Source organism: Amaranthus tricolor, chromosome 4, assembly GCF_026212465.1.
Source record: "Amaranthus tricolor cultivar Red isolate AtriRed21 chromosome 4, ASM2621246v1, whole genome shotgun sequence".
Taxonomy (NCBI): Eukaryota; Viridiplantae; Streptophyta; class Magnoliopsida; order Caryophyllales; family Amaranthaceae; genus Amaranthus; species Amaranthus tricolor.
In genome coordinates, this window is record NC_080050.1 from 20,566,620 (window position 1) to 20,583,538 (window position 16,919).

The 16,919-nt window shown below is 34.4% G+C and overlaps 2 protein-coding genes across 2 annotated transcripts; both read left to right on the top strand.

Moving 5' to 3' along the window:
- Positions 1–7,952: 7,952 nt before the first annotated feature.
- LOC130810831 (protein ALP1-like) lies at positions 7,953–9,427 on the top strand. Its single transcript, XM_057676955.1, has 3 exons — positions 7,953–8,483; positions 8,570–8,792; positions 8,873–9,427. The coding sequence occupies exons 1-3, from the start codon at positions 7,953–7,955 to the stop codon at positions 9,343–9,345; spliced, it is 1,227 nt and encodes a 408-aa protein (XP_057532938.1). The 3' UTR covers positions 9,346–9,427.
- Positions 9,428–9,519: 92 nt separating this feature from the next.
- On the top strand, positions 9,520–10,414 carry LOC130810832 (uncharacterized). The gene is made up of 2 exons (XM_057676956.1): positions 9,520–9,867; positions 9,941–10,414. Exons 1-2 carry the CDS (start codon positions 9,520–9,522, stop codon positions 10,412–10,414), a joined length of 822 nt encoding a protein of 273 aa, XP_057532939.1.
- The last annotated feature ends 6,505 nt before the right edge of the window (positions 10,415–16,919 follow it).

A 16,919-nucleotide genomic window follows, 5' to 3' on the forward strand; every position in this document is an offset into this window, starting at 1 on the left:
ACATTGGTGACACCCCGGTATTTAGACTTAGTACTGGATCTAGTGACAGTAGGTTGTTATTTAGAAGATCAAGAAATAAGATTATCACCCAATAAGACACAGTTTCCAAAAGTAGAACGGCGTGTGTCAGGACATCCACCCCAATCAGCACCTGTGTAAGACAAGAGAGAAGAGACAAAGGATTTGTAAAGGTGCAAACCATGATCAAGAGTACCTAGTACATACCAAAGAATAAAATGAATAACGGTCATATGTTCAACTCGGGGATATGTATGAAAAGACAAACCTGCTAAACATCATAGGAGATATATGGTTGTGTAAAAGTAAAATATTAGAAGGCACCGACCAAGCAATGATACAAAGTTGGATTGTCATAAAAAGAACCAAAAGTAGTCTTTAGTTTCCCCATTGTAGCAACAAGAGTATGAGCAGACTTGCACTGTGACATACCCGCTTTCTCAAGAATCTCAGCATATTTGTTGGGATACCAAAAGATCCGTAGATGTAGGGGAAGCAATACCTAAAAAAAGCTAAGAGGACCTAAGTCTTTCATGGCAAATTCAGAGCTCAACTTTGACATAATAGATTGAATTAGAATATACAGTAAGAATTATGTCATCTACATAAAGAAGGAGGTATGCAATATCCAATCCATGACAATAAATAAAAAGAGAGTTATCTAAAATGTTGTTACAAAAACCAATAATAGTGACAAAATTGGCAAACCGTTGATTCCAAGCACGAAAGACTTGTTTGAGGCCATGAAGAAATTTCTGGAGAAAACAAACATAATCTGGATAGTCGCTCACGGACACCCAAAGGTTGATGTATATAAACTATTTCATTTAGATAACCATGAAGAAAATAATTTTTAACATCTAACTGATGAATGGACCATGAATTAAGAAGATCAATACTTAAGATAAGCTGAATATATGCAGGTTTAACAACAAGGCTGAAAGTTTCATCACAATCAACACCTTCTCTCTGAGATTTACCATCGCCCACTAACCATGCTATGTATCTTTGAAATTACCCATCATAATTAGTTTTAACTTTAAAAATCCATAAAGAGCAAATAACATTAGTATCAAGAGGTCGAGGCACAAGATCCCATATGTGATTTTCAATTAAAGCATCATATTCTTCCTTTATAGCTTGTTTTCAATTTAGATCACGAAGAGCATTAATAGGATTTTATGGAATAGGAGAGTAGGAGACAAATAAGGCTTGAAAAGATTATTTTGGGTTGGGCTTAAAGATGTTATGCTGGCTACGAGTGGTGATGCCGGAATTATGTGATCATAGAAGAGGTGGTTGGTATGGGGTAGGGCTTCGGTGAAGAATGGGGCTGACTGGGCAACTAAGCCCAGAGGAAGAAGAAAAGTTAATATATATCGTGGGGGAAATAGGGTCTAGGTCACGCGAAGCAGGCCTAGATTGGAGAGTGGGATTTTGCGGATGGGAGGTGGGGAATGTGATAGGTAATATAAGCCTAGTAGGAATGAAGAAAGGAATTTGAGGGGGGCTTTTGGGTTGGGGAGATGGGTTGCGTGTTGCTGGCCCATTATGTATGGAAGTGGCTATTGTATGTGGGAAGTTTCTATGAGTAGAGGAAAAGATAAAGAATCATCCAAAAATTTATAACGACGCGGGGAATAATGGGATGTTAGAAAGAAAGGAAAATTCGTCTCATCAAATATAAGATGACTATAGATCATAATTTTGTGAAAAGATAGGTCATAGAAATTATATCCTTAATGAGAGTATGAATATCCTAAAAAGACACATGGAGTTGAGCAGGGTTGAAATTTGTGAATTTTGGTGGAAGGGATTTAAAGAAAGTGTAAACAACCCAAAACCCGAAGATGATTGTAAGAAGGAGCTTTGCCATAGAGTATGTCTGTAGGAGTTGAATTACCAAGAATTTCAGAATGTAGTATATTAAGAAAATGTATAACAGTACTTAAGGCGTGAAGCCAAAAGGAAGTGGGGGAGATAAGGATGGCACAATAAAGTACGAATATTGAACAAATTTTCTTTCGGATTTTTCATTTTAAGAAAAAGTGTACAGGAAAGAAAAGTGGATTGTAATGCCATGATTTACAAAAAATTATTGAAATGGGCTATTGTCAAATTCACCTCTATGATCATTGAAAAAATCTGATGTCAAGATCAAATTGGGTATGAATTAATAAATCTTCTAAAGTTGACAAATATATCATAAACTTGAGATTTGAGAAATAATGAAAATGCCCACAAAAATTTGTATAGTTATCAAGAAAAAAACAAAATATTTGTAACCGGAAGGACTTGAAATGTGAGAAGTCCATAAATCAATATACTATTTCAAAAGTTCGAGAACTAAAGGACATAAAAGTATCAAAGATAATTTAACATGTTTGCCTAGAGGAAAAGAAAGGCAAACAAATGATGGATTTTTTACATTTGATGAAAAACATAAGGAATCCAAAATAGCGTTTCCCGAATGTCCTAAGCGTTAATGCCCAATGCTAGATACACAGCAGAAAAGGTTGATGGATTGGATAATGATGAGGTTGAAACTCCACGTGTCGATTTTAAGGGACAAAGATCATTAGTGCTATTAGACCTCAAAGTATGTTCCCCGTGCCCAAAACCTTCACAGAAAATCCAAAAGGATCAAACTCAACAGAGACCATATTATCATGAGTAAATTTATGAACAGAAATGATATTTTCAAGTAGCTTAGGAGCATGTTGTACATTTTTTAGAAGAAGAGGATGGGTAGGGGAAGGGATGATAAGTGTCAGTGACTTGAACCGAATCATATGGCCATAACCAACAACAATAACATTATTTTTAAGATGCTTTAACGGAAAATATTTAAGTAAAGTACCTAGAGAGTGAGTCATATGAGATGATGTAGCACTAGTATCCATATAGTATTGCTCATTTGGAGAAGTCAACGAAAGAGTATGTTGGCTTGATCTATATCCGTTAAAGCATAACCCAATAATAAAGAGCTTGTGTTAGAAAGGGACAAGGAGCTTGATTCCAAGTTTGAGGAGCCCAGTAAGCCTAAGATGAGTTTTGCAATGGATAAAGAGAATGAGTTGGGCATGCACTAAAGTATTATGGCGGTTGGAACGTGACCAGTAGTTGATTGTTGATGGCTTGAAGATGGCGGGTAGTTGCTGCGATTTTGGCGGCCATCACGACGGTTGGTAGTGACGACCATCCAGATTATTAGCGGCGGCACGAGAGTAAGAATTTTCCTGAGGAGGTGGAAAAAAGGCTCTTTGATCGGTAACGAGAGCCGAATCTTGAGATAAAAGAGGGTCTTTATTATTCGTGTGTTCTTCTAAATCTAGCATGTAATGGAAAAAGTCAAAAGAAGGAAGAGGGGTCATGTGTTGCATAGAAGATTGAAAGGTTCAGTAGTCAAAGGTTAAGCCATAAAAAACTTAAAGGGCTAAACGATTATCGGTGATGGTAGTACTAAGATTATTAAGGCTAGTAGCGAGGTTTTTGAGTTCAGTGCAATATCACATTGGGAAAGAGAGAGATTATTGAATTTAGCCTCAAGACGGAGAATTAGTGAAGTTTTATTGTTATGTTTATTATTTTCTATGCGATTCCAAGCATCAACAACATATAAGAGAGATATTGTAAATAAGGAAACAAGATACTCCCTCTTATTCACCACTAAAGTCCCATATTGGTTTTGCACAAATATTAAGAAATACATTGGGGACCACTACAAATGTAAGGAATAGATGTAATTAGATAAAGTAAACCAAAAGTAAGGGTTATTTATTTACTTTAATAAGGGGTAAAGGGTTATTTACTTACTTTAATAAGGGTAAAATGGAAAAAAAATCATTAAATAGGAAATGGGACATTAATGGTGAACTGACTTAATATAGAAATGGGACGTTAGTGCTGAATTGGAGGGAGTAATACACAATATCATACAAAATAAGAACATTTACACAATATTCTTAATTATAGTAATTTATCAGGTAAGAATTAAAACGGTGATTTAAGCATGTTTTATACTAGGGTTTGAATTGGGAGTGAAAATAATTGTGAATTGAGCATAAATTTATTCAAATTTATTATTCGTAAGAGTAGTAATGGTGAAACGAACATGGATGGAATATAATTTATATTAAGGATGAAAATAATAGTAGCATGTACTACTTTTAGTGTTTTAGTGGAGTTTTATGTTTATGATAGCTTTGTGAGCCCTTCTTCTTCTTTCATTTTTCCTTATAGTTTTATGTTGAAATGTCGTGTTACTTTATTTAAATGAGTTGTTAAATTGATATTGGATGGGTAAAGAGTAAAGACTCAATGCACTTCATTTGACCTAATAACGGTTTCGAAGCATTATTAATAGAAAATCATGAGAACTTATAGATGTTGAAATTAATTAGAATTGCTATAGGAAATATTTAGTTGGCTTGTCATTATTGATATTATTGTGTATTATTCCGATCTTTAGAATAACGAGCCTTAGTTGCATTTATATCCTTACTATATGTATAATAATACTCATATAATGTGAATCGTATTAATATTTCGATTTGGATTATCACATCTCTAATTTATTCACAACATAATTCTCCTTATAATATAATTTATCATTGAATTTATTTGGGAAGTTAGCCTTACAAGTTATGTACTAGAGTAGCATTCTGTTTTATAAGCAAAGCTTAAGTATGTGTTAATGAGTGCTTGCATATGTGTTAATTTGTTAAAACTATAGATGAATGGATCTATAGTACTAAATAGCTCTTAATGAGATGAATAGACTTATAAGCCCTAATTTAAACTTGGTAGGTGCTTAGTTCATAGGAGGGTTTTAAAACCACTATTGGTGATTGTTTTGACTTATGTAGAGTGCTAATAATTTTAGGTACGGACACGCAATAACTAACTTGTGAATGGATCTTGTTTTTCCTAGTTACATTAATATGGTGAATGTATGTTTTATTCTTGAATTATGGATGCTTATTGCATGAAATTTATACGAGTTATTGATTATGATGATGTTATGTTAGTATGTTACCCTCGAGCTTGGAACAATATAGAATTCATGAGGCGATAATCCTATTAGTGGTAAGGATTAGAAAGAATATGCTTATTTATGAGTATGTTTAATTGAAGCGATAATGGTTTCCTTAGCAAGAAAGTATAAAATTATGTTTAGTTGGACAAGAATGATTCCCTATTAATGAAATATCAAAGAATATTTTATTAGCGTGACTCCACTAGACGGGTATCTCAATTAGTTTAGTTATTGGAGGAATGGATCATCTATAATTGGTCGTTGTACAAGGGTGTGATCATACTTTGCCATTGGACGCCAACATGGTCGTCTCTGCCCTTGGTCTTAGTTTTTACTTCACTGGTTTGGTGCCTTAGTTGGTTTAGTTCCCGAAGACATTGATCATCTATATATGATCGTTGTACAGGGGTATAGTTATGCTTTGCTATAGGGCACCGACATAGTCGTCACCGTCGTTAGATGAGGTGTTACCATGTGGGCATTATAACCTTCAATATTGTGACCTCTAGTCACATATTTTTAAAGTTTATAAGCTACATGCGTTCACACTTTTGCATTGGCGTTGGGTTGTCCAATAATGCTTTCAATCAAGGCGGTATCATGTGTACCTTAGAAAGGTGTTATGAATTGAGAAAAGGAAAAAGGTTGAAAGTTTTCCCTTGATGACAATGAGAAGAATTGAACAATGAGAAGAGTTTGAGGGTAGTATTTAGAGAGTGTTAATATGATCATCTCTTATCGTGGTGCACTGAACTATTTATTGGTTTATTAACATTATTATAATATGTTGTTAGTTACTGACGTGTACATGTTTTGTTTTCTTGACTATGACTCTTTTTATGATGGTCCTGCTATGATGTATATGACATCTGGTCTTATGTTGAGTAGGAGGAAAATTATAGATAGGCATAACAGGCATTAGAGTTCTTTTTACATTGTATACTGGGGGTATGAGCGCGTTCGTTAAATTTTACAACAATCATTGAAGATTTCAATTCTTTGTGCAACTTAGTTTGTTGGTTGTATATGTTCCTTTTTTGGTGGGGGAGTTTGACTACCTTTTGTATTAAGTTATTTCCGCTGCACTGTTTTTGTGGTTTATATGATTTGAATAATTTTTCGTTCCTTTTCTTTCTCCAAGCTCAAGCGTTTATATTGGAAATCTGATCCATGCTCAGCATGTCAATAGAGAAATAGGTGATGATCATTCCGCCATGGGTTTTATGAGGCTGATAGTGCCTTTGATTTTACAACTTAGTTTTCAAGGTAGATGTTGCTGAATTTCTGATTGAACTTTTTTAAATTATCATAGACTTTTTCTCAAATAGTTTAGATTAGTAATGTTTCAAAATGGTTTAGTAACACCTGAATTTTCTCTTGTCCTTGCCGATTTTAATTTCGTTTAAAGAGTCGAAAATTTAGAAATGTTACTTATTGAATGTTATAAATATTTAACACCAAACCACAATTAAATAAGAACTTACTCTCTAATGATAAACATAAACAAACATGTTTAAGCATCTTTATATTTTTTAACTTATTATATAATAGTAACTGTAAAAAAAACCAGTATGTGAACTTTGTGGTATTTGGAACCAAATGAAAGAGAATTTTATCTGTACATAGTTTTCTTTTCATTTTATAGATAAACATTACATTTCATTCAAAATATTACATTAACAACGACACTAAGGGCATGTTTGGTTGGTTAATTTTATTGGTATGGAATGGTATCACAACCCATTCCAATGTTTGGTTATGCATTTTTACATTGGGATCTCATACCCAAAGGATTCTCATACCATTCCATTCCTTAGAATCCCATACCCTCCTACCCCCCCAAGTTTCAAACTCCATTCCCCCCATATACAAACCCTAATTCACTCTTCCTTCTTAAAAATCCCTCTCTTCCTTCAATCTGAAATTTTCTTTCCCTGTTCTTCAATCTTCTTCCGCCTCCTTCAATCTTCTTCAACCTTCTGTTTTTCTTTCCCTGTTCTCACCGGTGACCTCCTGCACCCTCTGTTCTTCGGTTCTTCGGTTTCCCCGTACTCTGTTCTTTCTCCATTCCATCCTCTCCGCCAGCAGTTCAGTCTCCTCCATTCCATCCTCTCCTCCAGCGTCCAGATGGTAGTAACCAACAGTACTCCCGCAGACCGGCAAATGCACCGCCCATAACCACCAAAGTATATACCTTTTTTTTTCTTTCTTTCCCTAGAAATTTTAATTTCAATTGTTAATTTGCTATAGATTGCTTTGTTAATCTTTAAACAATCTTTGTTAATCAATTCGATCAAACTCATTGTACTGGAGATTGCTTTGTTTTGATGTTTTGATTGCTATTTCATTCGATTAAAGGACCAATTTTTTGTACTGGATGTTTGCTGATTTTTTCTTTTGATTGCTTTGTTATCTTTTGATTGCTTTGTTTTGATTGTACTGGACCTATTTTCTTTCATGTCTTCTCTGTTGCTCCCAATTCTTCCTCTTATCTTCTTATTAAAGTTCTATATTCTGGTGTTCTTCAATTTTTCCCATGTTTTCCATCTATTTTCTTTTATGAAGATGATACATTAATACCTAACAAATCCATCAAAGATGCTGTCTTTCCATGGTTTTTGTTGTTTTTTTTATGCTATCTTCGAGATTCGATAATACATCTAACATTAATCAATTCATTTTTTTTTTGCTTGAAATTATCCAAGTTGTACCACAATTGAGTCAACTTTATCTGGCATATGGGTTGTGAGCATCCAGGGTTGTGGTTAATCTTAAAATGTGCTTGCATACCAATCTAGGCTGCCTCCAATTCAAATGCTCAGTTTGTTAACAATGTCAATTAGCCATAGTAATGATTGCTAGATTAATATGATGATGCATATATACATTCACAGAAATGATTCCATCTCAATTAGCCATAGTAAGAATAAGGAAGAAGAGACAAATTGAATTACTACTACTTCTCATGGTTGTTAACAATATCGTCACACTCATGTACTTGGTGATGTGTATGATGGGTGTAATTGTTTATGAAATTGAACGACCACGCTATAGCAAAAGTGAGAAGAAACACCTTAGACAAAATCATTTGGATGCACTAATCAAGGATAGTGATATAGTATGCAAAAGTGAACTTCGTGTGAATAGAAAAACCTTTTATGTCCTTTGTGAGATGGTCAGAGATGTCGGTGGTTTAAATGGCACTCGAAATATGTCTTTGGAGGAAATTGTAGCTATGTTCTTGTACACTTTGGCACATCATTTGAAAAATAGGACAATTAGAAGTTATTTCTTTCGAAGTGGAGAAAGTGTTAGTAGAAACTTCCACCGATGTCTTCTTGCCGTGTTAAAACTACATACTCACTTGCTAAAAAAGCCAACACCTATAACAGAAGATTGTGAAGTGGATAGATGGAAATGTTTTAAGGTAATAACATAATTTCATCTATATTATTTAAAAATCTATCCACTTTGTTTATTGTAAAACTTATCCCTATTAACTTTTTTTTGTAGAATTATTTAGGAGCCTTAGATGGCACTCATATTAGTGTTCATGTGCCAAGTGAGGATAGAGCAAGATATCGGACAAGGAAAGGTTCTATTGCTAATGTGTTAGGTGTATGTAACCCTAATTTGGAGTTCATATATGTTCAACCTGGTTGGGAAGGATCCGCTCATGATGGTCGTGTCCTTCGAGATGCTATTACTAGGCCTAATGGTTTAAAAGTGCCACAAGGTAATCATACTTAGAATTTAGATTTTATATTGTGGAGTCCAATAAGCAATGTCATAACCTTTTTTTTTCCATATGTCAAGGTTCCTACTATTTGGTAGATGCAGGATACACGAATTGTGAAGGGTTTTTAGCACCATATAGAGGTCATCGATATCACCTTAAAGAGTGGGGGGACCGACAACCAATTAGTGCGGAAGAGTACTTCAACATGAAACATTCTAAGGCAAGGAATGTTATTGAGAGATGTTTTGGACTATTAAAAGGAAGGTGGGGTATTCTTAGGACCCCATCCTTCTTTCCAATACGTACTCATGGGCGTATAGTTCAAGCATGTGTACTATTACACAATCTTATTCGAAAACATATGCCAACAGATTACACAATGTATTGGGATTTCGATAGTGAAGAGGGTGAAAGTGATGATGAGGGCCTAGATGATGAAGTTGAGTTGATTACTCAAATAGCTACTACGGATGCTTGGACAACTTGTCGGAATAACTTAGCACAAAATATGTTTAATAATTGGAGACTTAGGCATAGTAGCCAAACATAAATGTTTGTTTAGTTTATTTGGACTTATGTTTGGGTGTTCCTTTTTATGATGTAATCGAATTTTATGGTGTTGAGATATTTTTTTATGGTGTAATTGGATTATTTATTTTATCTTGCAAATAAGAAAATAGCCTTATTTGGTAATCTTTTTTTTAATACATCATTGTTGTATAGGATGAATGTTGGTCAATTTGTTCAAAGTGGAAGAGGGAAAAACAAGCGATCATGGAATAAATCTGAGGAAGAGTGTTTGATTAATGGTTTGTTGGAGATGAGTGCCGATCCTTCATGGAAAGCTGATGGGAGTTTCAAAGGTGGTTTCAAGAATAAGTTAGAGGAGAAATTGAATGAGAAGTTTCCTGGGTGTGGGTTGAAAGCTATTCCCCATATTGAATCAAAAATCAAATGGTTTAAGGATAAATATAATGTGCTAACTGAAATGTTTTGCACTTCTGGTTTTTCTTGGGATAATGAAAAGAATATGATTGTTTGTGAAAGGCAATCTTATGAAGAATTTTGTAAGGTACACAAATTCTTTGACTTGTTTACAATTTGTTAGAAATTCTTGTTTTATTGAAATTCTTGTTTAATTTCAGCAACACAGAAATGCTCAAGGATTATGGAATGTTCCTTTTCCATTTTATGATCAACTGTCAGTTATCTTTGGTGCCGATCGAGCTACTGGAGTGCAATCTGAGACTTTTGTCGAAGCTATTGACAATCAAGAGAAAGAGACCATTGAACTAGATAAGGGTGGTAGTGATAAAGATGATGAATTTGATGATAATGATTCCGTCAACCAATCAAAACAATCAACTCCAAGTGAACCTTCTTCAAAGAAAGCCAAAAAAGAAAAGGCTCCAAATGAACAAGGAAGGAAAAGGAAGAAGCCGGAGGTTGTGGACTTAACTTCTTCTTTTAACAATATGTCTTCTAGCTTTTCAAATCATATGAATGAGATGAACAAGCACATGTCTACCATTGCAAGTGCCTTCTCTACTACACAACTACATGAGCAAGGTATCATGGCTAGTGAAGAAGTTGAGGAAAATCAAAAAAAAAAAAAATAGTTAGTGAATTGCTTCGCATAGAAGGATTGACAAGATTTGAAGTAATGGAAGCTTCCAAGAGGTTGGCTTCCAATCCAAGTGAACTCTCACTCTTTTACCAATGCCCGGATGATGAGTGGAAGAAAGATTTTATAATCAACCTCATTCATCCTAACATGGGCAAGTGATGTAATGAAAATGCTTAACTTATAAATTATCTAGACTTTGTGTTCGGTTGTCAAAAACATATATTGGAAACTTTTTGTGTAGAGATGTATTGACACCATTTTGAGTGAAAATGTATTGAACTAGTACTTTGTGTGTATGTATTTGTGTGTTTAATAAATGTATGTATGCATCTATATATATATATATATAAACTGGACAGAGAATCCATTCCATAATTGAACCAAATAGTGTGAATGGATTGAATATCTATTACAGGATTGAACCAAACAGTTTTAGTCTGGTATGGGGTTCTGAATCCATACCATCCTGGTATGGGGTTCCATACCATTCCAATCCTGCTCACTGAACCAAACGGACCCTAAAAGGGATGAACCTTACATTAGCATAAATTCAATTTTCTTAATCACATCTTGTTTCATTATCATAATCAACAATATAAAGAAACCCAATGCCAATAGGATTGTCAAAATATTCACTCTAGTATCTAATTTCAATACTTTATAGCGCAATGCATTGAGTTCAGCCTTGGCATTTATATTCTTCTTCTTTATTAGCATCACACCCTTCTTTTTTTTTTTAGAATTAGGAATAATATATAAGAAAGGGGGGAAGCACACTGTATCCAGGTCACATCCCATCCGCCGGCATAAGAACTCTAGTAGGGGAAAAAACCATAGGTTAAGGGGAACACGATACAGGCCACCCAGAAATAGCATAGGGATGGGCTATGCAAGATCCAAGAGACATATCGTATTGTTCTATCACCGACAAACCAGAAAGAGACTCAGAGCACGGTTAAATCTACACCTTACACACCATGCCTATAATACTAAGATAAACACCACAGATGTTATCGTACACCATTCCCTTAGTCTATTACAATTTAAACCATTAAAACTGCATCAAGATGGAGTGTATATTATTTGTTACCTCTAGAGCCTAGAGGCGGTACATCAGAAAATCCCATCATTTTCTTTGCCCATATTCCTATCTTGATCTTCAACGATTAAACAAATTTGTGAAGGTTTGGGGTATCTTGTCCAATTTTGCCATTTTTGATAACACATCTTCTCCTTTAAATAATCTAGAATATTTTCTCCAATAAGAAGATCGAACAATCTTCATTTTGAAATTGTGATGTTGAATTCTATAAACAAAACAATCAAAATGAATCAAAGTAATTAAATTTGAAACTTACTGGTCAATGAGGCTATGCGAAGATTTTTTTTTCCCAAAATTTAGACCGCTTCTTGCAAGAAGGAATAAGCCGCTTGGCATTCAACAGAAAATGACACTAAACTGCTCTAGAATTCACACTGTGTAAACTTTTGGATGAAGTTCAATAAGGTTTTGTTAGGAATTCATGTATTAGAGAAGAATAGAAAAGATAAAAGAGAGATGAAGATGAAGACAAAGAATAATTTTAGAGGAAGATAAAGGATAGAAATGAGGCACAAATCAATTGGAAAAAAAGTAAGATTTAATACATTAAATTTTACATTTAAAAAAAATTCACCCATTATTTAAGCAACTTAATATTGAACGTCTATTAAAAGATTACATAAGACAAAGGAAAGATCTTTAAAAATAGGATTAATTATCAATTATTGCCTTGAAGTTTAGGCCTTTTACAATAAACAATCTTGAAGTTTTTTTTTTAAAAATAACAACCTTTAAATTACCAAACACGACATTAATACAACCACTTCACCTAATGACCTGCTAAATGATCGTTGACCAAGGTAAATGACTTTTGACTTTCAGTTAAATTTATTAATCTAAACTAATTACCATATTACCCCCAATTAAATCCTCCTTCCCCAACCTCTCTCTACCCCTCCCCAATCACCATCATTTTCCCACCTCAACACCACCACTACCACCACCAGCATTAAAACCCCTCCTTTAATAACTTCATAAACAACAATATCAGTAAATTAGAGAGCTCGAATTTTGCTTCACCTTATAACCTATTTGCACAGTATCTGGTTGTGTGACTTCAACCTTCACCCTTTTTGAACCCTCCATACACCTATCCTCATGAACATCCAAATTCAAGTCAATTCCTCTATCTCTATCTCTCTTCACAGATAAATTACCCTTCTCACTCACACTCCCCAATGCCTAACCACCACCATGGGAGCTAGAATCAGTCATCGATACACCAACATACGAACCCTGATATGTCAAAATTTCCCTCAAAGCCATAATACTCTCATGACGAAATATGGTTCTTGGGCGTTGTTACTGGTCCTACTATTGGTATTGATAAAAGTTTTTCCTTTCAATTAGCTAAAAAAGGACCCAATCTAATCTTAGTGGGTAGAAATCCTGAAAAACTTAACGAAGTTTCTGATTCAATCAAGAGTAAAAATGGGAATATTTAGATTAAAAATGTTGTGGTTGATTTTTTCGGGGATTTAAATGAAGATGTTGAGAGGATTCAAGAAACAATTGAGGGTTTAGATTTGGAATTTTCACGTAAGTCTTGCTTGTCTGTTCATGCATTACTTTTCGCCAAAAAGAATGATCTGAAAAAATCTCAAAGATTTTGGGTACTCTCTGTAATAGACAATTGTGATTGAGAAAATTATAAGAAATTATTACTCACAAAATTCCTCCTTTATTACTTAAAAATACCCATCAATCTAAGAAAAATACTCATTAAAGGAGAGGTTTTAATGGTGTGGTGGTGGTGTTGGGGTGGGAGAATGATAGTGATTGGGAACGGTTATAGAAAGGTTGGGGAAGAAGGGTTTATTTGAGGGTAATTGGGTAATTAAGTTAGATTAATGAATTTCATTCAAAGTCAAAGGTCATTTGCCTTGATCAACGGTCATTTAGCAGGTCATTCGATGTAGTGGTTGTATCGATGTCGTGTTTGGTAATTTGAAGGTGTTGTTTGTAAAAAATAAAAAAAATAAAAAAATAAAAAAAAATAAAAGAAAAACTTCAAGATTGTTTATTATAAGAGGCCTAAACTTCAAGGTTGTAGTAGGTAAACGACCCTTAAAAAAAATAACGGGGAATTCAATATGGTAGCTACGGGTGTTAGAAACTAGATACCAGATCATATTTGATCTGGATATTTGGATATCTATTTTTTCAGTTAGTGAAAATCGTGATCTGGTTCTGATCCACATAAATTGGTTGTTCAAAATTCGGATATCCTATTTACCTCGGATCAGATACCATATAACTAGCAATATGGTTATATGTTTAAAAGCCTAAATTAATTAACAATGAATAATCTAAAATAAAATTAAAACAACACTATAAAAAATCAAACCATTATACCCATCCATCCTCTACCATTCCCTACCATTGAAGTTGATAATGATGAGACGTGTGATCATCGTAACTATCCTCAGATTCAAAATGCTTATGTCATGCATGTCATCTTCTTTATCTATTCGCTTTTATGTCAAAAATTAACTCTAAATCTAAAAGGCTACGTAACTAATTAAAGATCTTGAATGTGATTAATTAATTAAACTAAAACCCTAAAATTGCAAATTGTAGGGTATTAAATCACTAGTGGAAAAAAAACGTATCTGCTGCTAATCATTTGCTACGGTTTTTTAATATATGCAGCAATAAATAGGAAAAAGAATTAGAAAAAAAAAAGTCAACAAATGCTGCGGTTTTTTTAGATAACCGCAGCAAAAAATATTTTTGATCCTTAATTGCTGCGATTTTGTATTACCCGCAGCATATAGCTTCAACAAATATTGCGGTTTGTTATGTTGCCCACAGCAAATAATATTATGGATGCTCAAATGCTGCGGTTGTGTTGGTGCCCACAACATTTAACCTTTTAAAAACGCGCCATTATATAACGTTACAAAACCTTTCTTCTGTTTCAAACCCTTCAACTTACTGTCATCTTCTTCAAACCCTTCTTCAAACGCACGACTGTTTCTTCAACCTACTGTTTTAAACTTCTTCAAGCTATAATCATCTTCTTCAAACCCACAGTTTTTAACCCACGAAATTTTCTGCTATTCTTGCTTTTCTTGTTCTTTCTTCATCGTTTGCTGCTTCTTGTTCTTCTTCAAACGCACGAAGTTTTAAACCCACGAAATTTTTTTTTACTAATAATTAATATCTGCTGCTGCACTTCAAATTCTAGTTGTTTTTGCTCTTCATCATCTGTTGCTTACCCCACGAAAAATTCAAGGTATAATTTTCATTTTGATTATGTAAATTAGGTTTAAATTTATCATAAATTATCAATGTGTATGTAGTTGTTGTTTTTAAGTTTTAAATTTATCATACATTTCATGTTTTGTTATATTTTAAGTAATTTCTTATGTGTATGTAGTTGTGGGTTTTAAGTTTTAAATTTATCATAATTTTTTTATAGTTTGTGAATTAGGTTTAATTAGGGTTGTTTATGGTTAAATTTATTATTATTTGGGTTAAAACAATCTTCTTATTAGAATATGCATATTTTTTGAACAATTTATAGATTATGATGGTTTATTATTAATCACACTAATTAGGATGACAAAAGATCATTCTTGGATGTATGAAAGCATTGAATCATCGGAATTTATTGATGACGTATTACAATTTTGTAGTATTGCGGTTGAACATCAAGTTAGGACGGGGGGAGTTGGTTTTTATTGCCCATGTGTCACTAGTGGCAATGTATCAAAGGTAGATAGTGTTGATATCCTTAGGGAGCACATACTTCGACGTGGGTTTAGGCCTTAATATCATGTTTGGGTTTAGCATGGTGAGGAAGGAGTTTACAAAGAGAAAAGTGCTGTTGAGGACGTCAATAATGTGGCTGATGTCAATGAGGATGTAGTAGATTATGTTGATGGGTATGAGACAGATGAAGAGAATGTCGAAGAGATGTGGATCGTGTTGATGAGATGATGGAGGGAGTCAAGGATGAGTTAGGAAAACGTCCTCGTGTTGTTGACTTGTTGACAGAGGCTTCTCAAAAGCCTTTGTACCCTGGATGTACAAAGTTCACCAAACTAATAGCAGTGTTGACAATTTTCAACATTAAGTCAAAGTTCAATTGGAGTGACGCTAGTTTCACAATGTTATTAGAAGCGTTAGGTGAGATGCTTCCTGAGGGAAATGAACTTCCAAAGTCGACATATTATGCCAAAAAGCTCATGTGTCCTTTCGGCTTAGAGTACCAAAAGATTCATGCATGTCCGAATGATTGTGTGTTGTATTGGAATGAAAACGAGAACTTAGAAGAGTGTCCTAGGTGTGGGTTATCGCGCTACAAGCGTAAAGGGGCTCGGGATGCTAAAGGGCCCCCGGCTAAGGTATTGTGGTATCTTCCAATAATACCAAGATTCAAGCGCTTGTTTTCTATAAAGAAAGATGCGTTAAATTTAAGATGGCATGCAGATTGGGTGAAGAAAGGTCACTTGCTCACACATCGATCTAATTCTCCAGAGTGGAAGAGTATTGATAGGTTGCATAAGTGTAACATCTCGGAATAACTCGGATCGTACGAAAAGAGAAGATGACCTTTTAAAAACCAGTGTATATCGTCCTAGTCAAACCAGGATGTTAGAAGGCAGTTAAAAACGGATTTGAAATTATGGGAAGCTTGCGGATCGAGTTTTATTAGTGTTATTATGAACTACTAGATATAAGAAATTCTTAGCAGCGGATAAGAACGAAAAATTAAATCAACTTATTACAACTTGAGAACAAAATCGCCTCATAAAACCAAATATTCTTTAAACTTTATTAGAAGTTCTTATCAAGACTTCTGTATCCTAACGGTTTATTTCTCCAAGGGACAATCCTCACTCCCCAGACCTGCAACTTAACTTACTGCTAGTCATTGCCCAGATAGGAAACAACATCATCGCAGAGTCGTTAAGACCAAAAGTACACGTCAGCAATCGTCGCATATCAAATAAATAATAACACAAGAGTAAGTTTTAATTTAATAGCTGACAATTCACAGAACTGTAAGCTTCGATCATGCTAATTAAGAATAATTGTTTTCATGTAAAGATTAGTCAGCCATACTGCTGTACTATCCAGCCATACTGCCGGTACACTCCAATCTCCATAAGTGAGACAATACATTAGGGGGAGCTAACCCCTAAGCAAGTCTCTACCATAGACACTTGCCTTACTTCGGTGCCTATGGTTAAGTATGCATACCCCCGCGGTGGCTCATAATGCCCTCATATACCGCGAGTAATCCTTTTCCACCAATTGACGTCATACTACGTCCACTTTAAAGTTAGTGAGGTCATACTACCTCTGCTTATCAAAACAATGTATAAAAATTATTTATTCGAAAGATAACATTATCCGTACTATATATCCATGCCTTACTTTTGTA

Coding starts and splice junctions, on each gene's coding strand:
- LOC130810832 (XM_057676956.1), top strand. CDS start 9,520: ATGAATGTTGGTCAATTTGTTCAAAGTGGAAGAGGGAAAAACAAGCGA. Junction 9,868..9,940: donor CTTATGAAGAATTTTGTAAG/GTACACAAATTC, acceptor GTTTAATTTCAG/CAACACAGAAATGCTCAAGG.
- LOC130810831 (XM_057676955.1), top strand. CDS start 7,953: ATGATTCCATCTCAATTAGCCATAGTAAGAATAAGGAAGAAGAGACAA. Junction 8,484..8,569: donor ATAGATGGAAATGTTTTAAG/GTAATAACATAA, acceptor TTTTTTTTGTAG/AATTATTTAGGAGCCTTAGA. Junction 8,793..8,872: donor TGGTTTAAAAGTGCCACAAG/GTAATCATACTT, acceptor CCATATGTCAAG/GTTCCTACTATTTGGTAGAT.